Source organism: Ascaphus truei, chromosome 2 (assembly GCF_040206685.1).
Source record: "Ascaphus truei isolate aAscTru1 chromosome 2, aAscTru1.hap1, whole genome shotgun sequence".
NCBI classification, from domain to species: Eukaryota; Metazoa; Chordata; class Amphibia; order Anura; family Ascaphidae; genus Ascaphus; species Ascaphus truei.
In genome coordinates, this window is record NC_134484.1 from 43,640,859 (window position 1) to 43,665,517 (window position 24,659).

Consider the following 24,659-nt stretch of genomic DNA (forward strand, 5'->3'; position numbering starts at 1 on the left):
TGTGTGTGTGTATATATACTATTATAACATATATATATTATTGTAAGAACTTTTGAGTGTAGGGATATGGACCGAGGGTCAGATATGTTTTACTTTAACCCCTTTGATGCATGAAGAGTTTTGCAACACCATGCTTGCTTTGCAGGAGCCTATTAGCAGAAAAGGGTCTAAAAAAGAAACAACTGCGGCCAAAACCGCTTTAATCTGTCGCTTCTCCCTCTTTAAGTGCTGCTGTATACGTAGAGGAAATCAGGTGGTGACAACATATGTGTATTGAATGTTGCGCAAATGGTTGCAATTATGTTAATTGAATTGAGTGGGGTTTTCTTTTTAACTGATCCCAGCCAAGTCTGAAACTTTGAATGGGCATTTTTTTTTCTTCGTGCCTATAAGGAAGGCGTCCCCTCCTCCTTGTCCCCCAGTCCCTCCGCCCCTATTAAAAAGATCACCACGAGCCTTTTCACTGGTTAAAAGACCCCTTAACTTGAAGGAGAGAGAAAGGCAACAGCAAGAAAAGGGGAAAAGTCAAAGCACAGGGACGTCTGGAAAAAATTACCCGTTTGATGGCTTGGAGAAGGTTGTTTTAAAGAGGACTTCAGGCACCAGCACTAAGTTCTGCAACAGACTCTTGCTGCACTCTGATGTTGCACATCTGGATTGCCCACTGCATCATGCACTGCTAGCAACGCACTGTATGCACATAGCAAGCTTTGGGCAATTGCAAAGAATAAGCTTATTTTTTAAGTGATTTTGTCGTTTTATTTTATACAAAGTAAAGATTATTTTTTTTTTTTTTAAATTGGAAGACACTAAGACACGTGGGAGAATTCGCTTTTCCAACTTTTTGTGTTGAACACTATGAAAATTGCTACTTTTTAAAAGTGTTTTATTTTATTTTGTTTTATTACTTTTTTTTTTTTTTAACTGCCTCAACAACGTTGTTGACCAAAGTTGATCTGATATTACCTCAGTTTTGGAAACTGTTCTCAAGCAAGCTGCCACTCAGACCACACAGCAGACTGCAGATCCTGTGACCACAAGACCTAGGGCTAATCAAGGTACCGTATGTGTTTTATAATTGTATTGGGGAAAAAATGTCAGTCTTTCAGCATGTTGGTAACATGTTTAAATAATCTATGCTCTGGTGAGCAAAGTTTTGAAACAGTTTTTTTTTGTTTAAGGAATTTTTTTTTTAAATGAATTGTGGTTTAGAGAAAAAACGAGAGAAATTCTGACTACACATATTTAGTAAATATATTGCTGTGGAAAGTTAAAGGAATACAATTTAAGCTTTACATATATACGCTTAAAAAATATATCCATGTACCTGTAAATATGTTTTTGTAGAAAACTAAATGAATACATCTATAAGCTTAACATGTATTTATTTACCTGTCTACGAAAATATATTGTAGTCAGAAATGTTGCAAATGTTACACAAGTTAAAGGGTTAATCAGTTGCACGATCATAAAATGTATCCATTCATTGTGCTCAGTGTCTTCCGTTACATGTAACTGGGCAGGCAATTATGGCTGTTCAAAGGGAGGGAGATTCGATGCCTCCAGGAAGAGAAGTACGTGCCAGAGGCTTGTCTAGGTATGGGGGTGTCAAGTACAACCTTGGTTACAATGACAAGTGGCAATATGCAGCATAGACACCTATTCAAATTATAATGACTTCTAGGCTGGGAATTAGCACTGCCAAGTACACTGTTTACACCTACCCAGGGAAACATTTACATGCAAGAAGGATGGGTCGTTTGAACTAACCTTTTACAATTGCTGTCATTGACAAGCTTGGTATAGAGACACATACTGTACCCTTAGAGCATCATCATTAAATACACTCAAAGCGAATCACTAGAGCTGAAACGTGGCACATAACTAGTGGGATACGGTTTCCATTATGAATAAAGTTACATGAGTATTAGCCGGACTAAATGAGGGCCAAGGGTGAGGTTGTTGGCAGATCATCAAGATTCAGATAGCCACACCGTATTGGGAAAAAAACCTCCACATTTCTAGATCCCTCCCATGTTTGGGAGACAACCCAGAATTGTCCTGGAAGCGATGGTGAGGACATATCATTATCTGGCAAATTGCAACAAAAAGAAAGCTGTGTCATAAAAAGGAGTGAGGCAGCCAGAGAAAGGACCACGTGGATTCACAATAGATGAAATGTGATGGCACAGTGCAGCATTGTTTCATTAACAGGACATGTATGACTGGTCACATAAGACCAAAGCCCTGATTTTAAGGGAAAGAGCTTAGATTTTCTTGAAATCAGCAGTGTGCTTTCTGTTTGCTCAGAAAATGAGCAGTGAAGTCAGGAGTGAGCTGGGTATTTAATCGTAAGATTTAGCTTCTACAGAGAGACCAGTGTATTGAGTCTTGGCTCGGATCCTGTACAGCAAACTCTGAGACTAATGAAGTTGCTTCTTGTACTCCACACATCCACGTGATCAATGTGGGGGAATACCTTTGACGTCACGTAGGTGCAGAACGCCCTGAGTGACGCAATACCATCCCTATCTGTGATTGGAAAGTTTCTGTAGGCTGGAGTTCCCTAGGTTTGAGGGCTGAGCATGCAGCTGGGGCTGAGATAGGAGAGGGCATGTAGTTTGTCAGTGTGCTGCTGACAGCCCAGAGATAACTTGGTCCTTTATTCTGGCATCTGAAACAATGCAGTGGAGGGAAGCTGCTATCTGTAGAAGCTATAGGAGGAACACATTTTCCATTGGTCATTTCCAGTACATTTTCCTAAGCTCTGAGTTCTTCACCCACACCTTCATTAGTTATCTATATGTAAAAGAAGCACTATTAATAGTACATCTCCATACATTTATACCTTCTTTAGTGTTGTTTAGGTAAGAGAGGCAATGTCTACAGCATTACTATACAGCAATGTTGGAAGGTAATATAAAAACCACAAGTACAGTTATGAGATTGCCTTAATATTTTATACACAATCATAAACTGGCTTGTATAAAACTACAGCTAAAGGCAGATGTTCCCTTATAACAATTTTCCTTTTAATACTTCATCTAATTTATGAATGAAAAATTGTTTGCGCCAACTTAAATCCACTACATCAACGAAGTGCAATGCTACAGTATTCTTATTCATAATATAAATGCATTTTTTTACATTTATATTTTATTTTCAAATCTGAATGTAATGCAATTGTCCCACAATTCAGCTACTAATATCACAATGGTAACCTCAAATGGATTGGTATCTATCATGCAGACAACCTCAGTGCTTTTATTTCAAATACATGAAACATATTTTATAGTACCAGAAATGCATTTTATTTAACATAATGCTTTCCACAAATTAATGTTGTGTTAAAATCTGTAGACATGTAAATAAAAAGAGCTGCCTTTTGGAATAGCAGGATTTGCAACAGTGTGCACGCATCAATACCAGTAAGACCCTGTGTATGAGCTTGATGGACATATATAAGTATTTTTTCAACATCATCTACTGTGTAACTATGTAGAGGGGTAAATGTAAGCATTCTTAACTAGCTGAGTACATGTTAGAGATGTGTATTTAGTTCTTTACATGCTAGTTGTATGAAATTCTTTCAATGCAGGCCATTTAGAAGACACAGAAGTTGGGAGATGTCCAAATATAACAATTAAAATAAACATGGCTGTTTGGTCTGAATATTGTAGAAATATAGCCAAGTTTTTTTGATCTACATAGTTTATAAACTTAGGGTTTATAAGTAATTGTTCGCACTAACAAAATGGAAAAATGACCTGCTCGGCCTGTTGGACGAATAGGTTGCAGAAAGGGAAATGGTATAACAATTAGGAACCAGAGAATAGAAGAAACTGTCCCTTTTAAAGTTTGCATTTACGTTGCCTGTGTGTATTAAAAAAAAATATATATATATCAATAGAAGTATAGAAAAACTTGGATCACTGCAAACACTAGTAAGAAGATCACTACTGATTTCATTGATATCGGTTGTTTTAGTTAATTTTTTTTTATAAAAGAACCCTACTTGCCACAGAGATATTAAATGTTTTAATAATCTATACAGTATAGTGTTCTTTATTAACTTTAATAATAGAGTTGAAAGAACCTCTTATAAACACGATGCCATAGCAAAATCTAATCTCTATATTGGGATTCTACCTGGTCTAATAAAATTGAAATACAGTAAAATTATAACAGTCAGCAACAAAGTATCTTAATGTGATCAAAATTGTGTATCAGTATATTTGTATAGTAGAAAAGGTTTAATATATATATCAAATGGAAATATTACTGTATGCTCATTTGCATGTCTTAGACAGGTCTGCAACCCTGCCTTTCACCATTATCATCCAGCATACAGTGCTTCCACTTCAGCAAGGGATTCTGGGAAATGACATGCAAATGAGCACACAACGCCACCTTTTTGACACAAATCCATTTTGACATGGACCCCTATAAGCTTATGCGTGCTGCATTGCACAGCATGGGGTAAGATGCATAGCCAGTAAACATACTCACAGACAGCTGTTTCGACCTTTTGGGTCTCATCAGTGTGAGGCTGGTTATTCTGGCTTTGCAATTTGAAGCTTGGATAGGTATTCACCACACATTAGTTAAGTTATGGTGGGTAAAAAAAGTGACGAAAAAACCTTCCACCGTAATGCTTTATGATGGAGGGTTTTTTGTCACCTTTTTTAACCACCATAACTTAACTAATGTGTGGTGGATATATATAATTTGAGAGAGTGTGACAAAGTATATATTCAAAGTTAACTTAGTGGAAGGATTTAGGTTGAGCCAGGTTCCTTACCTATTAGCTAAAACGTTACACAGTATAATTGTACTAAATAATAATAGGGTGTTAATAAATAAATAATGAAATAATCCCTAAATGAAAACTGTGCTACTACTATTACTCCTTAATCCCCAATCCACCTACAATGGTGTGCATTAATAAATTAAACTTAGTAAATAAACTATTTAATAGAGTTGATTACATATATTATTTCTATCCCTCTTTTTGTTATTTTTGCATTTCTACTATTATCTAACCTTTCTGCATTCTGTTAGCTCTCTACATTTACCTGTCAGCTTTTTATAATAGTTTTTTTCAGTGCCTGTCGCATTCTTTTAGAGCCGCATTTGTAGTCATCTGTATAACTTTCTACTACCATTGCGGTCACTGACTGATGACATCATAAAGGCTGACATCATCAAACCCGACGCACATTTCGCACCTATAGTGCTTCATCCAGGGCTTTGGAAGTTCCGTCACTGAGTTCCTTTGGTAGTCATGGAAACCAGTGAGCAGTTAACCTCTTAGATTCTGTGTAATGTCTACAAATGATCCCCATGGTTAAAACCTATCCAAATCGTTATAAAACATACTGTATACTGACCATCTTTTACTGCAGTATTGCGCATCTGCACTTTAAAGTGAAATATATTTGGTATTTATGATCTCTACTAATCTTTATTTATCCATGATGTCCATTTGTTAATTATATCAAATTCGTTATGGGGAAAATCTTCATTTTTGGGCTGTAATACAGTAATCTTTTGTTGAAAAAATATTATTTAGTACATTAAATATTTCAAATATATACACCTAAATGCTATTGTTTAATTATTATTTCCCATATACTTAAAATGAATATAGTATATGTATATTTTGAAGGGTAAAGAGACGGAGACACGTGTGCTCAAAAAGGAGCACACCTGAGGTACCCTGGGAGATATGCCATTGGCTGTGCAAAGTATTTTAAAATGAGTCCCATCCCACATTTCCTAAAAGGATTTCCATACAAACTATATACAGTTGACAAGCCTAAAGCACCAAGTGACTGGAATGCTGTACTGATGTCGGACCCAACATGCCTAAAAGCCACGCTCACTGCTTTTCTAGGAAGCAGCTAAACCAGCTGATGAGTAACATCACTGTTACATGATACTTTTGAGCTGCTAACTGCTCACACGTGTAGCTAGTCCAGCTATTGGCATAACTCACAGGTATCGCAGGTGTGCTCTACAAGGAAAATTTGGAGGGAGATCTGAGGGGACATATATACAACTAGAGACACTACTAAATTGGAAGTCTCTCTTTTTCTCTATCTATCAATCTCTATCTCTCTCCATATCATCTCATCTCTACTGGAGACCCAAAGTGTCTCTGGCCATTTTAGAAATGAGGAGGTTAAGTAAAAGTGCTTTCCCCAAAATATGTATTTATGCTTGCATGCTTTAGAGAAAAATTAAATGGTGCTTTAGCTGTGTTTCTCAGGCCTTTCAGTTTATCTCTCCTACTCCCAGTCCATACTTGGCAGTAAATCTTTCTTTGGGACCACAGCAGACATGATATAATTCTAGATCACAAAAGAGAGCAAAATCCATCCAATAATTAATGCTCTGGTGGATTAAGTTAAGTCTACATTCTTCACATTAATCCACTCCTTCCCATTTACTGATGTTCTGACACTGTTCAAGGGTTATTGATAAGAAGCAGATTTACTCAAGCAATAATTAAAAACATTGTTCCATTTTAAAATCGTATGGCCGGAAAGAACACTAAAGTATTATGGGGATTAAATTCTGCCTCATTTCATCTTTAGAATATGCTGGGATATTTAGGTATATTTTTAAAGGAGCAATGTTTCTACTATGGGCTACATAATAGTGCAACTAGAAGAATTACACATTTTATATCTTTAACCACCAACCTAGAAGGGAAAAGACCACAGATGGCTCCAAATAAAACTTTTAGAGCTCACTGGCTGCACCTTTTTCAGAGAGGAAGGACTTTTTATGATTGTGCGGGGATCTCGTGGATGATTGTTCACCTCTTCAATCAATACACTTACAATTTAAAAAGAAAATAGTTCACTAGAACAGAACTAGTAATTTAAATATGTATTTTGATGTATTAGAAAATGTGATTGGTTGAATCCCTCTATAACCTCCTTAAAAATATGATGACATTAAGTATGTTTTAAGTGACAATGTTAAATATTTATATTTAATGTTAATGTTAAATATTTATATTTAACATCAACAAGTAAAGCTTAAAAATGGTATTTTTATTGCACTGTTATGTGTAACCTCCCCCCAGTGAAATATTATCTAATGATATTTCATACGGGGAAAAATAAAGTTCTTCCTGACTCCAAATATTGGCAATCAGGATACTCACTGGATCAACATCCTTCACATGTTTACTTATTTGGTATATCCCTATATACCTTTCCTTTCTAAAGAGATGTCCACACTTTTTGGGACGATATCTATTGTATCTGCTATCACAGTCTCTATGGTTAATGAATTCCACATTTTAACTGCCCTCTCCTTTATTGCTGCTGAAATCTCCTTTTCTCCAACCTTAAGGGATGACCCTGTGTCCTTTGTACTGCACTTCAGATAAATAGTTCTTTTGAAAGCTCCTTTTATTGTCCCTGAATATATTTGTATATAGTTATCATATCCCTTGTTAGACGCCTCTTTTCTAATGTAAACAAATCTAATTTAGCTAGCCTCTCCTCATAAATAAGATTATCCATTTCCTTTATTCATTTGGTGGCTCTTCTCTGCACTTTCTCTAGTTCCATAATGTATTTTCTATGGAGTGATGCCCAAAAGTGTACTCCATATTCAAGGTGTGGTCTTACTAATGCTTTATAAAGGGGCATCATTATGTTTATTTCCCTTCCTTCCAGTGCCCGTTTAATGCAAGATATGATCTTGCTTGCCTTTGCAGCTACTGCAGTCCTACATCTTTCTCCATCATGGATTCTCCTAATTATCCCCATTTAATTTGTAATTTGCCTGTTTATTCTTGTTTCCCAAATGCATAACCTTCCTTTTTTCCGTATTAAACCTCATCTGCTATTTACCTGCCCAAGTTTCCAGTCTATCCAAGTCCTTCTGGAGAGAAATTACATCCTACTCTAATTCTACTACCTTACACAATTTAGTGTCATCAGTAAAGATGGAGACTTTGCTCTCTATCCCAACCTCAAGGTCATTAATAAGCAAGTTACAAATTATGGGTCCTAGTACCGATCCTTGAGGTACTCAACTCACAACTTTAGTCCAACCTGAACAAGTTTCATTTATTACAACTCTCTGTTGTCTGTCCTTCAACCAGTTTTCAATCCAGGTGCATATAATTTAACCGAGTCCATTTTGCTTTATTTTGAACACCAACCTCTTGTGAGAAACCATATCAAAAGCCTTTGCAAAATCTAAGTAGATTACATCAACTGTGTTACCCTGGTCTACATTCCTATTTACCTCCTCAATTAAACTAATAAGGTTAGGTAGGCACAACTATCCTTTCTAAATCGATTCTGACTATTCCTAATAATTTTGTTTTCTGTTAGGTATTCCTGAATATTATCCTGTACTAAACCTTCAAGTAGCTTCCCCACTATTGATGTCAGGTTTACAGGTCTCGAATTCCCAGGTTGTGATCTAGCTCCCTTTTTAAATATTGGCGCCACATCTGCTTCACACCAATCTTGTGGTACTGAGTCTGTGAAAATGGAGTCCTTGAATATTAGATGTAATGGTTTGGCTATTACTGAACTTAACTCCTGGAGAACTCTTGGATGTATGCCATCGGGGACAGGTGCCTTATTTACTTTAATTTTATCAAGCCGCTTGTGAACTTCTTCCTGAGTTAACCAAATGTTCGTTAATATTGAGGTTGTGGCTTCCTCCTGCGGCACTACTATTGCAATTGATTCTTACAGTGAGCTTGGAGCTTGTGTATAATCTTGGATAGTACTTCAAAGTTACTCTTATACACAACAGATTAAAACAGCAAATTAAAATAGTGCATCCTATGCCATGTTTGTGGCATAGAGGGAATTTTCATGTTTGTGATGCTTTGTTGTATTGGATGGATAGGTGTAAGAGACGCCAGAAATGTTCTCTTGAAGTGTCTGTGCATGTACGCTGCATCTTTTAGCTAAGTTGGTGAGTAAATGGGACTAGTTCCCCTACAATTATGCCCATGTCTTCTGTTACATCTCATTAAACCTCCATCACAAACTCTGGTAAGTCAGGCAGTGAAAAGGTTGGCAAGTCACTCATGCTCTTAGTTAAGTTATCCACAAGAGGTTTCTGGCAACCCTTTTTGGTGATCATTCATTCCATTTTATCTAAACAGTGGCACTTTATTAACACATATCTTGAGTTTGACCAGTGACTGTTTCATAATCACACCTAACACAACTTATGTTAATTGATGGGAATCTTCAGGGGACAAAACTCAAATCCCCTCGCTGCCAGTTCCCACTGTTCAGAACAACCCAGATCAAGGCTCAGACCTTTGTGCCTATATCTGTGGTGGAAAGAAGGGTTTGGACTGTTTTGAGCACAAAAGAAATACTGCAAAAACACATTTCCCTCATTCAAGGCAGCCGGCAGCTTTCCCGGGGCCCAGAACTGGAGTCTCCACCGGTGCCCTGGGTTGTTGAGCAGGAACAGGTGTCTGCTTCCCACTTGTCGGTGGCCCTGCTGGTCCAACCCACACTCTCTCATTCTGCCCCTTTCTCTCCCTCTCCCCCCTTTCTATCCCTCTTCCCTCTTTCTCTCACTCGTTCTCCCTCTTTCTTTCTCCCACTCTTCTATCCCTCTCAATCTCCCCCTTCTCTCTCACTCTCCCCCTTCTCTCTCACACTCTCCCCCTTCTCTCTCACTCTCTCACACTGTCCCCCCTGTTTCTGTCTCACTCTTCCCACCCCTTTCTATCTCTCTGCCCCTATCTCTTTCACATTTCCTTCTCTCTGTGTCACACTCCTTCCCCCTTTTGTTGTCTCCCTCTCCCCCTCTCTCGCTCACACTCCCTCCCCTCTCTGTCTCACTGTCTGACTCTCCCCTCCATCTCTGGCTCACTCCCCCTGCCCTCTCTCACTCTGCCTCATCCAATCCAGGCCATACCTACTAAACAGTGGGGGAGAGTGGTGGGGGCGAAGAGTTGGGACCACCCAGGCAGAGGTCCGCACTCCCCCCAGTCAGTGGCACTTCCCTCCTTAAGTGCGCATGTTTCTACATCAACGTAATTTAGTGGCATTTTGCTGACAAAGATTGCTGGCAGAGGGGGGAGTGGTGGGGTAGTGGGGACTGAAGCCAAGCTAGACAGGTTTTTAATAAATAGTTGCATTATATTTAAAACATTCTTTAATATATAATATATATTTATCCGTGTACATATAAACAAGGGATTACATAAAAATGTAATTAATAAAGCCAAAACCTACAACTTTAGTAAAACCAGGATCTGAACAAAAAAAAACATTGTTAGTCAGAGCATCTCTACTAAACTGCATCATATTAGCATCTGACTCTCGCAAGCATTTGATAAATGGCCCCTGAAGTGTAATGACTCTTTTAATATGCGGTAAGCAATGACGCTGCCGTAAGGCGAACTGTAAACCGGGACTTTTAAATATGGAGCCCCTTGTGATCAGGGTAAGGTCTTGTTTTTGAACTCTGAAGGTGATACTGTCACATTCTGTAAAAGTACATTCTTTTATTGGGTTAAAAAAAAAAAGATTTTACAGGATTTTAATCCACTACATTCCATTTCTAGAGAGAGGGCTTTAAAGATTTTTGTTATTCACCTCAGGATAAGGCAAGTATTTGTGAGTTAGCAAATACTCAATAATATGGTGCTAATTTGTGCAAAGAAGCACATTCACTTGTATACTGCCTAATTTAAAGCAAATGTAGAATGATTTCTGAAACGTCTTTCAAACTGTGAATGAGCAGGTATTTTGTTTGATGAAAAATAAGTATTAAACTGAAATCATAGAACTGCTTCTTGCATTTGTTTGACAAGTCAAATAGATATCCATGTGTTTTGTAGGAAAACGATTTTAGCATCTGGTCAAAACTTTAACATGCTTTCTCAGGATTAATCCTACTATCAAGATTGTAACATTTAAATAGAGCACCAGGAGCAGTGTTTGGGCTGTTTAACTTTCTGCAGGAAAGGGAACATTTACAGATGATGTAATAGGGTGGTGTTCCCAAGTCAGCTGGAGCCAACAGATGATGTGTTGGCCATAATCAGTACATGCTCTGCTGGCTGATAAAATACAAAGGAAAAGAAAAGACCAGCCGGCTTATCATATGGTTCCCAGGACCTTAGTGCTTTGGTTTTCAAAACAAACTACCACCCACTGTAAATACATACTCTGGCCAATGCTCAGGTTGTAGACCCTCAGAGCCTTATTAAATATATGCCAAAGCAACCATTTCGGTAATACAAATCTTCATTGAGTTCATTGGGAATTTTTGGCTGAAAGCTGCCCAAACGGGCCATATTTACGAAATAATGTTGTGACATTTAGACACTTTCTGAAGCCAATAGACACCTCATGGCTCATTCACGTGACTGGACTGTAAGGTGTCTTCCGATGCCGGAAAGTGTTATATGGCGTAGCACAGCTTTGTAAATAGGGGTCAAAATTTGTTTTAGTGTATTTGATGATTAATTTTATATATCCAATATAAGGGTTTTGACCTGCACATACGTATTAGCAAGAAATCTATTGCATTTGTGCAACATGTTTAGTTTAGGTTTATATGTAAATAAAAATGTATACCCATTTGTCAGTAAAATTATGCACATCATATTAACAGTCTCATTATTTTTGTTCTTACAGATGCATTGTGAAAGGTTTATATGTATCCTAAGAATACTTGGAACCACACTCTTTGGAGTCTCGCTATTACTGGGAATCACAGCTGCTTACATTGTTGGTTATCAGTTTATCCAAACGGACAATTATTACTTCTCATTTGGACTTTACGGTGCAATATTATCACTTCACCTCATTATTCAAAGCCTATTTGCCTATTTGGAACACAGAAAAATGAAAAGATCACTTGAAACTCCTATTAAACTGAATAAATCAGTTGCTCTTTGTATTGCTGCATATCAAGAGGATCCAGACTACTTAAGAAAATGTTTACTTTCTGTAAAACGGCTGACATACCCTGGAATGAAAGTAATCATGGTCATCGATGGGAACTCTGAAGAAGATATTTACATGATGGACACCTTTAGTGAAATTATGGGTAGTGACAAATGTGCCACTTACATATGGAAGAATAACTTCCACGAGAAAGGTCCAAACGAAACAGAGGAGTCACATAAAGACAGCATACAACATGTTACTCAGCTGGTTCTCTCCAACAAATATATATGCATCATGCAGAAATGGGGTGGAAAAAGAGAAGTAATGTACACAGCATTCAAGGCACTGGGGAGAAGTGTGGATTATGTACAGGTAGGTAATAAACCACTCCACGATCGCCAATGCAAACATGTCCTATATAAAGGGGCTTTTGTAAATTTTGTGCAGAATGTTATAGGATATGCAAGTACCTTTTGAACACAGTACGCCATTCACTCTATTAAAAACATTGCACGCCTCTTGAAAATAGATTTCTCCCTTGTATAAAACGATTGAGCAAGCTGTAAAGTAGCATTAAGTGGATAACGTCATCCCCACAATCTGACAGACTGCCGTCTCCTAACAGATGTATCCCCAAAATACTTGTGTTTATAGTAGATAAGGTCCAAAACAAAGTCCATTTAGTTAATGCAAAACATTTTACACACACACCCACACACACACTCGTGTGTGTGCACACACAGATACAAATGGTTACTTGTAACTAGAAAAAGTACAAAAATAAATACATTTTGCAAAGAGCACAATATTTTTACACCACTAAAATTTAAATATACTGTTAGAAAACATCAGGCGGAATAGATGTAGTATTTCAATATATTTAGATTATTATTACTTGTAGAGTAATTAGGCACAAACAAAGGTCTTTTTCTCACTATATTTGCAGTCAAGTTGGCTCTTTTTTCAAATGGAGATGAAACACATCTTTGATTTAGGAAATGCTTCCTGAACTGCATCTGGCAGCCATACTTTTCTTTTAACTTGTACTACATAGTACCTGAAGGCTTGCAGCTTTCTTTTATGTGAGTTTACGTCAAGCCAACTGTATCCCCACAGGACCTAAGAGTTTGGGAGTGTTTCTGGTTATGTTTAAGGAATACAGTAGATTAGTTGCTCAAGAAATATAATGTTGGCACTCTGAGACAGAAAACTTTCCCTCAAGCAGACTTTTTAATTCTCAAAAATCCCTTGCAATATTTTACCTTCCAAGACCATTTGACTGCCTCTTAACAATGAGTCAGACAGGTCTTCTTATCCCTTAGGACTAACAATAGGGAGGGTCTGCTCACCCCCGCACATCAAGTACATCTGGTGAAAGTTGTTTCTACATTTGACGTTAAGGATGGGAATTTTCTACTCCCTGAACAGTCTAGTGGCATCTGTCCAGGAAAACTGGTTTCACATATTCAGAGTAGATTTTATTTGTATTATTTATTTTATTTTGTATTTTTTGCAATAACAGCTGATTATTGTGTAGAACCAACAATGCAACATACAGCTTTTCTAAGAAGCAATTAAAACTTAATGAGACTTTCATTTAGAGAAATGTGCAAATAATTAATTGTGAAGCTAATCAAACAAGATTTGGAAAAACTACAGCTCAACCCCCTTATAACGCTGTGCTTGGGGTTCAAAGAATCACATGGCGTTATAAGTGGATTGTGTTAGAAATAATGTACAATTGTATGCATTGTACAATAAATATTTAAGATACCAATAATCGTGTTGTAAAGTATTCATAAATATGAAAATTGGGAGCCACGCATGCATCGCGTTTTAAGCGGATTCGCGTTGTAACGGATCGCGTTATAACGGGGTTGAGCTGTATATTGTTTTGCCAAATACATATGCATAAAAACCTAAAAAATACACTCTTGCCATCAGATAATGACCACTTGGCATTCTCTTAGGCACGGTCTATAGTGCCGGGCGCATACTGCGCCGTGCGCGCGGATTTTTAGTTGGCTGACGTTAGCCTTTCTATAGAAGGGCAGCGCGCACGCACGGCAGGGAGAGGGGAGCCGACAGACAGCGGCGAAGATGAGGAAATTCATCTTTTCGCGCCGCTGCCTGCGCTCAAATGTGTGTGTGTATGTGTGTGTGTATGCGTGGATGTGTGTTTATATGGATGTGTGTGTGTGTGTGTGTGATTGCAGAAGTTTAAAAAAAAAATTATTAAAGATTTTTTTTCATTAAAAAAATCTTATCTAGCACTTCCTTTCACTCACACAACCCATGCACACACATACTCACATATACTCACACATACACACACATATACATAGATATACCTTACCTGCAGCTCCCGGCACTATATACAGGCAAAGCATGCGGCACGTGCACGCGCGTTCGCATAGGAACGCACGGCCGCACGGCCGCATCCTGTATATAACAGGCCTTAGTCTGTCTTCGTACCTGCTATTAACCCTCCAACACCATTTGATCTGTGTCTATTACAAGTAGATTTGAATTCCTTCACCACATTGGTCTCCATGAATAAAAAATTATTTTAGTGAAAGAAAACTTTCTCACGCGAGCTGGTTCAATTATTTTGAACTTCCTGATTGTTCTATGTCCAAAGTCATGGTTTTCCTTTTTTTACCCTTGTGTATAATCTTTGAAACCACCAATGTCATGCCTATGGGAAATTATTTTTTTCCATTGGATGCTATTTGGCATTGGACCCTATTTTCCCTCTTCATGCTTAAACATTTATATTCAAATTAGCCTGACAATGGAAACAATATCACTTTCAACAAAACTGTGACTTAATTTTTTTTTTACTTTGCTTTTATTTAGTTTATATACACATTGTTTGTCTTTTATAATTCATTCTTCGAGACTGATAAGGGGTTATTCATTAATTTGTGCATTTCAGCCAACTATATATATAACAGCTGCAAATATTCTACTATTTGCTCAGCACTGAGGATGTTTAAACTCATCCATTTATTAAGACCATGTCTCTGAAAATGATTATCCCCATCACAGATACAGAGAAGTAATTGAAGTGTTAATAATGAAGTGATGTATTCTTTATCATGTACAGTATCATCCCAATTGGAAAGGAAAAGATGTTCTCACAATATTAAGCACCTGCAGACAACAGGTGCAAGTTTCTAGTTTGGCTACTTGGAATTGTGCCTCAGTTTTAATCATTTAATCAGAAACATATAACGTGAATTTCAACATCAGATGTGAAAGAGAATTTTTCTAGAACCACACCAGCAACTCCAATAAGTTATTATTGCTAAAGCCATGATAAACGTAAATGTCTAATTTTTGAACATTTGATTGCAATTAGCCTAAATGTTGTTAAACACATTGTATCATTTTAGTTAGACACTTTTTGAACAAGCATATTTGTTAGTGATGTTATTTCTGTTGTATTAATGTTTTTTTTATATATATATATATTTTATTGCTTTAGGTATGTGATTCTGATACAGTACTTGATCCAGCGTCATCAGTGGAGATGGTCAAAGTTTTGGAGGAGGACATGATGGTTGGAGGAGTCGGGGGAGATGTACAGGTAAATAAATCTGGTCGCTTCTGTAAATTATATGGAACTGATTTATGGTTAAATACTGGGATTTGATGTCCTTATTCAAGTTACATGGGAATAATATAAGGGTTTTTGCAACTACAATTAAAATCAAACCTCCTACAGAAATGTATGAGTATACTACTAGGCAAACGATGCTGCATTTAATTTCCAAAGGCCTCCCAGTGCTTCCTGCTGGTTTTAGCTCAATCTATCCCTTTGAAAGTAATGCCTTCTTGTAGTCACTTGGATGACACTAGACCTACTTTAATGCTAATTTATGATTGTCCTGAGGACTGGCAGGAAGTGCAGTGGTGCTAGACAGCGAAGCGGTGCGTTTACAATTAATTTGAAATATGACCATGGGAGGAGGAACCCTTCAGATCTTTCTTTTTGATGTTCTACTCTCTGCCCTATTGTTCCTCATGCATACAGTTTGCTGTTTAAATGTAGTTTTTAACCAAGGTTATTCCCTTCCACATTTAATCACAGCCATGTTGCCACTTTTGTATATATTGTGGCTAATAGTTTTCAAGGGAGAGACAGGCAGTATAAGTAACTGCACAGTAGTACAGTGTAAAATAATAAAGCGCATCATGGTTTTCTATTGATGTAGGATTTGTTTCATTTTAGCTGATTGCATTTCTCCAGAATAAAAACAACATTTCTTTCTTTATTTTCAGATTTTGAACAAGTATGATTCATGGATCTCGTTCCTGAGTAGTGTCCGATACTGGATGGCTTTTAACATCGAGAGAGCTTGCCAGTCCTACTTCGGCTGCGTGCAATGCATTAGTGGACCATTGGGGATGTACAGAAATTCACTGCTGCATGAATTTGTTGAAGACTGGTACAACCAAGAATTTATGGGCTCTCAATGCAGCTTTGGCGATGACAGGCATCTAACTAACCGAGTGTTGAGTCTGGGCTATGCCACCAAGTATACAGCAAGATCAAAATGCCTTACTGAAACACCAACTGAGTATCTCCGATGGCTAAATCAGCAAACACGATGGAGCAAGTCATACTTCAGAGAATGGCTATATAATGCAATGTGGTTCCACAAGCATCATTTATGGATGACCTATGAAGCCGTGATCACTGGATTCTTTCCTTTCTTCCTTATTGCGACGGTAATCCAGCTTTTCTACCGTGGAAGAATCTGGAACATCCTCCTTTTCCTGTTGACGGTGCAGTTTGTAGGCCTTATAAAATCTTCTTTTGCCAGTGCTCTCAGAGGGAACATAGTTATGGTATTCATGTCTCTCTACTCGGTGTTGTACATGTCAAGTTTACTTCCAGCAAAGATGTTTGCAATAGCCACAATTAATAAAGCAGGGTGGGGCACATCAGGAAGAAAAACAATAGTAGTGAATTTTATAGGAATAATTCCTATAACTGTTTGGTTTACAATTCTATTCGGTGGTGTCATTTTCACTATATGCATGGAAACCAAAAAGCCATTTGCAGAATCTGAACAGACGGTTCTCATAATTGGTGCAATACTTTATGCATGCTACTGGGTGATGCTTTTGACTTTATATGTTGCTCTGATCACTAAGTGTGGCAGACGGAAGAAGGAACAACAATATGACTTGGTGCTTGATGTATGATGATACTGAATTACCTATTATTTGTGCGACACAAAAAAATATCAAAAGCCTCAAGAGACTTTATTTTCTAGGAACTGTAGTATAAATGACATGAATTCATGTCACCAAGGGAAATGCAACACTGCTGCTGGGACTTGAACATACACAACTTGTGGGCTTTTTTTTTTCATTTATCCAAAGCCAAAATAGTTGAACACTTTTGAGAAAATGAACACATATTTAACCTATGTTACTCCATGAAATAGGAGTGACATTGTTTATGCACTTTTTTCTATTGTGCATATGCCTGACAGTGTTATGTTCTATATACCTCACTGGTCATGCTTATGTGTGGGTGGTCATGGTAGATGAGAAGGAGTTTGAAATATTTGTGGGCCCCATTCACTAAGGGATCTTTTCCAATTTTCCTCTGGCAAAAGTTGCTGGTGAATAGGTCGAATGGCTCTCGCAATACCTTACAACATAATTTATAAACTTTGTTTTTTAAAGTTACTTTTGTTTTTTTAGGGATGGCCTATTAGGCTGTCAAATATAATGCCAATGGTGACCTGAAAAAAAAAGCACATTGGCTGTGCTGTATTTTTATATTATTGTATTAATTATGTTTTTTATTTGTATGCCAATGTTTAAAATTTTTACATATTTTATATTTTACTTATCTGCCAAAACATTTGGTTCTTTATTCTTTTTTTTTTTTAAAAATTGTGTTTTTTGAACTGATACTTGTTATTTTTAAACTGGCCAAAATGTGAAACTTTATAATGGTTCATATTGTTCACAAAGAAAAGAATAAAATAATTCTTTGTACATTTACAGCTGATGAATAGTGATTATTTCTGTGAATTGGTCAGTCCTATCCATTTACTGAAGAAAAAAAACCAAAAAGATATCCAGGCTCCAATTTTGTGTGTTGTAATTTTTTTTTTCCATTATGAAACAGACATATGCAGCAAATTATGTCAATTAAGTTTTTAAGCACAAACACACATTCTGTTTTAGTTTGGTTTAATCAGCAGTTCATTCATTTTAGAGTTTCCTCAAAAGCTTCTAACAAACATGTTGTAAGTTTCTTAAATATACAGATGTTGCCAACGTTACTGTAACCCGTGGTGCGCTGCAGCGGGTAAAGCTGCCATTATTAATGAAGCAAACCGTGCTGGAGAAGAGGGCGGGCCATCATATCATATCCAGGGCCATCTTAACAACATTAGGGGCCCCCGGGCAAAGCAGTGCACGGGGCCCTGCCTACACTGTCGCTCCCAGCCTCCCACGCGCTCACTAGCAGCAGCAGGCACCGGAAGTGCTGCACTGCTAGGCTGCGAGCGGTTGTGACGCGAGCGGGTGCCGGGTGGGGGGAGAGCGAGCGGAGACGGGGTGCCGGGCGGGGGGAGAGCGAGCGGAGACGGGGTGCGGGGCGGGCGGGCGGAGAGAGCGAGCGGAGCTGGGGTGCCGGGCGGGGGGAGAGCGAGTAGGGTTGCTAGGTGGCTTGTCCAAAAATACTGGACACAATGGTGAAAGGTGCGACGCACTCGAGAATCGTTGGTGGGGAAGAATGTTATGTATAAATGACCTGACTGTTATGTCATTTGTTCTAAATTTCACTCCAAGTATTCACCAATTTGCACCAATTTATATTCTAATTCGGAAAAAATCTGGGGAGGAGTCTTGGGAGGGAGCACCCTTCCGAGGATTGTTTTAGGAAATAGAATATGAAATAGTGCAAATTGGTGCATGCTTGGAGTGAAATTTAGAACAAATGACGTAATAGTCAGATCATTTATAAATAACTGACCTGCAGTCATACTGTACATGGCGAGCAATACTGATCTTACTGCTCCTCCCACAAATTCCAAGATTGTTGCACCCCTCCTCATCCTCTCTCTCCCCCCTTGTCCTCTCCACCCTCCCACCCCCTTGTCCTCTCACCCTCCCACCTCCCCTTGTCCTCTCACCCTCCCCCTTTGTCCTCTCACCCCCTCCCTTCATCCTCTCTCATTCCCCCATCCCCCCGCCCTTCATCCTCTGTTACTCCCCATCCCTTCATGCTCTCTCTCCCCCCCCCCCTCTTTGTCATTATCAGTACAGTAGCTTTCACATTTAGGCTTCATAATCCAGCTTTAAATTGCATATTAAATAATGCCATTGAATAAGTAACCTGTTCTGCCTTCTTGGGGATGATCTGTACGTAAGAGTGCTGCAGAGATTGCAATGCTGCTGTGATGAGAGCTGAGTTATGGAGCCTTTCTGAGAATTTACAATGCTGGTTATTTTTAATAGCTCTTGAAAATGGGTAGACTGTTAGTATAGTAAAAGAAAAGTGAGGGTGAGTGAGCAATTAAACAAAGTTGCCAGTACACACACACACTGAGACATTCGCTCACTCACACACTCACTAAGGCACACACATATGCAGGCAGGACACAGACAGAAAGACAGACACACGACACACACGACACACACACACACACACACACACACACACACACACACACACACACACACACACACACACACACACACACTGAGACACACACACACACACACACTGAGACACACACACACACACACACTGAGACACACACACACACACACATATACAGGCAGGACACAGATAGACAGACACACACTGAGACACACACACACAGGCAGGACACTGAGACACACAGACACAGCCTCACCTCTCTGTTGCATGCTTTTTCTCCGCTCTTTGGCACCACCCCCCAGGCTCCTGCCACCTCCTGATTGGCTGAATTACACAGCAGCAACCAATCAGAAGCTGCCCAGCCCCCCTGGCAGCAGCAGCCCTGCTCTGTCCCATTATCTCTCATATTTTACCGGACAGGGGAACCAAATACCGGACACCTGGCAACCTTAAGGGCGAGCCGGAGTGCCGGGCGGGGGGAGAGCGAGCGGAGCTGGGGTGCCGGGCGGGGGGAGAGCGAGCGGAGCTGGGGTGCCGGGCGGGGGGAGAGCATTGGTGGGCACGCATAGGCCGGGTGCGTGTGGCCCCCCTATGCTTTGAGGCCCCCGGGCAACTGCCCAGCGTGCCCATACGTTAAGACGGCCCATGTCATATCAATTGCAGAAGCGACTCTGCAAAGGGGAAATAAAGTTATTTCAAAGGACTAGATTGTAAGAATGAAAAAAAATGTATCTGCAGTACTGTAGTTAGTATTGTAGTTTTTTTTGTTTTTTTTTAAAAGTTACCATGCAAATGCTAGAAAGTCCAATTTTTCACAACTAAGAGGAAGCCATAGTCTCATTAAGACCTGTATTTGAGGTTATTCCATAAAACACCTTACATCCTATTCCCTTGAATTATTTCATTTATTTAACTCAGATTAACAAGGGGATACAGTTAACAACTAAATGATCATGTCTTTTGAAAAGATCTGTAACTCAAATGCATTTCATTCATGTTAGGCTTTAAGATGTGGCTGCCTAAATCCCTGATGAGCACACGCTGAATATTTTGCAGCTACTCGCAGAGATTACTTGAGGAGATGGCTAAACTCATTTGCATAGTCAAGAAGAGCATGGGACTTTTTCGAAACCTGAAAACTGATCCTGAATCTCCTCCACTGTACAAGCCTGTTGCTTGGCTTTGAACCAATTTCTGCTTTTCTGGCCTCTCTGGCAATCAAAAGTGTTACGGTTCTAAAGTAGACCGCATGTATGATAGCAGGACACTTTTGTATTAACAAGATGTGCATCTCAGTGTATCTTTTAATGTGAAATACATTTGGAAATCAAATTGAAAAATACAAATCAGTTAGGTTTCCAAATAATAATAATTCTGAACACATTCCTTGAAAACTCCAATACTGTTAAATAGTAAAAAAAAAAAAAAAAAATGAAAACGCACACATGAAAAAGATGACAAAAAATTCAGCTTTTTTTTTAATATTTTGAAAATTTTGTTTTTTGGGCATGGTTTTTGTTTCTAAATATGTTCAGTGTTTTGGGTTTGGATTTCGTTTTGCGAAAAGCAGGATTTGTTTGGTTTTCGTATTGCTTTTGGTTTGGGATTTTTACAAAATGATGGCAACATTTTAAAATAAGCACGAAAAATCATATACACATGAAATAATGTCGAAAATAACTATCAAATCGTAAAGACAATCCGTAAACCTAAAATAATGTAACTGAAAAACTTAAAATAATAAAAAATACGGATTTGTACTCCACAACTTTAAAGATGGTGCAACTCACCTAGAGCCACCTTCCTCCAGGACCCTCCTCACCCTTGTTGCCATGATAGTCCAATCTCAGAGGGTAGTGGCAGCCCTGAATATCTGGCCAGCCCAGATGTTCAATCCAACTGAAACGTGGCCTCTTGGTCAACATGGATCACGGATGGGGTGAGTACATTTTTTAGACACAACGTAGAGTCCCGTTATGTGAGGTCTACACCTATGTACGATGAAGACAACCCAATTCAACGTGGCCTTCTCTTGATCAACCAATTAACAGACAGCATGTGTAATTTTTGCAAACACAAAGCATTGAAGTTATAAAGACTGAATAATAAGAAAATATGTCTGATGAAAGGATACAGTACAGCAATCGAGATGTTCTTGAGTTGTTCCTTAATATGAAGCTCAGGCCAGGACCACTGTTTAATTCTCCCAGCGATATGGGGCCCTTTTATTTTAAGTTATGTCCAACACAGAAAAGATGTAAGTGTCAGGAGACCTTGCCTACACGCTTAAATATTGCTCTGTCAACCTGGAAAAACACCGGCCTGACAGAATGGGCAGTTCCCTAGAAAATTGTACAGCATAATTCCACTCCCACCTGCACCCTGTTACCGCCAAAGCTAAATGGCAAGTGAAGGGAGGGGCGTATATATTTGGAGGGGGAAATACTATGAGAATAAATCTGGGAAGTGGAAATTAGGGGGGGGGGTTGTTTCTTTTTGGATTGTCCATGTAGCTATAGTCTTGTGGTTTGGAATAAACCAGGAATTGAGTGTCGCCAAGACTGGAATTCAGAGGATCTTGACACTCACCCTGTTTGTGGGTTTCGGATTCGAAACCCACAAAGTGCCCATCCATACTTAATAATGACCTTATTTCAATCCCTTGCTCATATTAGTTAATAAATTCCAATTAGGGCTTTAAAGGAGTTCACTGGAAAAAGTTTATCAGTGGTAGTGAGTGTTTACCTATTCTGGCTTTGTTCAAGTAAATCCAATAGAGAGCACTAATTAATTAAGGCAAAAACCTAGACTAGAGTTGGATCACATACTTCAGTAATTGTTCACAATAATGCATTTACAAAAATTAACATGTAAATCAGGTGCTATTGTATACATAGAAAACAATAAAGTGAAACAATAAATGAACAATTGGAGAGCTTTGAGAAATACAGAAAATTAACATATGAATTGACAAACAGATGGTAGGTCCAGTTAATTCATTATTATAGCTTTAACAGAACCTATTCAGTGCATACAATTATTATAAGGTCCAAATCAAAAAAGTGTTACCTAATGAAGTAGCTGCCAATATACCTGTCTATATCAGAAACAAGATACTTTACTAAAAGTAGCTGCACATTATTTGTACAATGATTTATTATGCACAATAAACCGCAATATCTCATGTTAAAGAAACAAAAGATAAATGTGGGTGATATCTAAAGATGAACAGGAACAGAGAGAGAAAAAAAACGAAGCACTGGTTCCACTGAAGAAAAAGTTAACACAGAGGTGCGTTCCCACAATAAAAGTTTAATGGATCAAAAGTACAAAAACAGAACACCTACGCGTTTCGGGCTTGTGGCCCTTTATCAAGGTGAATAGAAATACCTAAACAAGAGCATTTAAATAACTTAATCCGGCGCTGGCGTAACCAATCCGCCGCCACTTCCTGGTTCCTGGCCCGAAACGCGTAGGTGTTCTGTTTTTGTACTTTTGATCCATTAAACTTTTATTGTGGGAACGCACCTCTGTGTTAACTTTTACTTCAGTGGAACCAGTGCTTCGTTTTTTTTCTCTCTCTGTTCCTGTTCATCCACATCAACGGAGGCACGGTACACCCCAGGAGAAGTGATATACCAGGCTCTACAATTGCGTGAGTTATACTCTTAAGTGAGCCCTTTTTACTCTCCTTTTCCATAAGTGGCTGCAAGGATTTTGTCTGTTACCCCATGTTATTACCATGATGTTGTACTAATGCTGGACACCGGCAGGTGTATACTGTCCTTACCTCATTGCATGCGGGACTTTATTTTCCAGTTACACATCTAACAGGTATATGGGTGTAATCTAATATCCTAGCCTTATATTTTGCCTTCTTTGGAGGGGTAATCCGCTGTACATTCAAAGTTACCATTATTGTTTGCTGTAATTTTTGTTTAGAGCACCATGCAACTTTTTCTTTCCAGATATCTAAAGATGGGCAATAAATGTGTGTGGATTTCGATTCAACGGTCACTTTGATTTCTGACTTCGCAGTCTCAAAGAGGCCAATTCGCCATTTCTGATTTTTTCTTTTTCAAAAAACCCCAGAAAACAATCTGAAATCCGTTGCCAGATTATTAAAAATCTGGGAGGAGAGAGAGAGGGAGAGAGAGAGAACGAGAGAGCGAGAGAGAGTGAGAGAGAGAACGAGAGAGAGAGACTTTCATTTTAGTAGTGTTATCAGTTGTTTATATATCCCCTCAACCCTCCCTCCAAATAATATCTGTTACAATAAAAAAAAAAAGGATATCTCTTTAAGGTATGCTAATAGTAGACACTGCTATCTCACACTACTAGAGCTTTGGCCTAGAAAAGCAGTGGTTGTAGGTTATAGTCCTGTTGGATTGTACACCATTACAATATTTAAACTGGTACTTTAGGCTTATCAACTTTATATGGTTCATATGAAAATCATTTGAGGATGAGTGGGATAGGACTTTGCGTAGCCATTAGCAAATCTCTAAGGTGTGCTCCTTTTTCAGCACAGGCAACTCTAAACAGTCTCCATAATCTATTTGGAGGGATGTATGAGGGGATATAAATACAACTTGGGACACTATAAGATTGAACGTCTCTCTCATCTACTTGGCTTTTTTAGTACCCAATCCGCAGATGGATTTTGGTTGGGGGCAGATGTGCTCTAAATAATCTGCGGAATTCCGGGGAAAAAATTTAGACTGGTTTGCCAATCTCTTGTGATGTCCTAATGTCTCTTAGCTACAAAAATCGAGAGTAAATACAGCTGAACCCCGTTATAGAGTGGTGCTTGGGGTTCAAAAAATCTGATCGCATTATATGCGGAGCACGCGGAAAAAAAATTTTTACACGAACATTCCACCCCTCGGGTTGCGCGGCCGCTGAGGGGGAGAACTGGGAGAACTCTCCCAACTATCCCAGACCTGACGGTGCAGCGACACCCCCATGCAGGACTGACCAAGCATCAGCAACAGCTGACAGCTCTCTCCTCTCCCTGCTTCTGCCTTCAGCTTCCGGCCGCCAGAAAGATAGAGAGGAAAATTAGAGCCAGCCCCCCTTAAAGAGACAGTATGTCTCTGTGTTTGTGT

General features: G+C 38.8%; 1 protein-coding gene across 1 annotated transcript; it reads left to right on the forward strand.

Annotated features, from left to right (window-relative positions):
- The first annotated feature begins 424 nt into the window (after positions 1-424).
- HAS2 (hyaluronan synthase 2) lies at positions 425-17,889 on the forward strand. Its single transcript, XM_075582310.1, has 4 exons — positions 425-1,058; positions 11,658-12,284; positions 15,403-15,504; positions 16,200-17,889. Exons 2-4 carry the CDS (start codon positions 11,658-11,660, stop codon positions 17,127-17,129), a joined length of 1,659 nt encoding a protein of 552 aa, XP_075438425.1. The 5' UTR covers positions 425-1,058; the 3' UTR covers positions 17,130-17,889.
- The last annotated feature ends 6,770 nt before the right edge of the window (positions 17,890-24,659 follow it).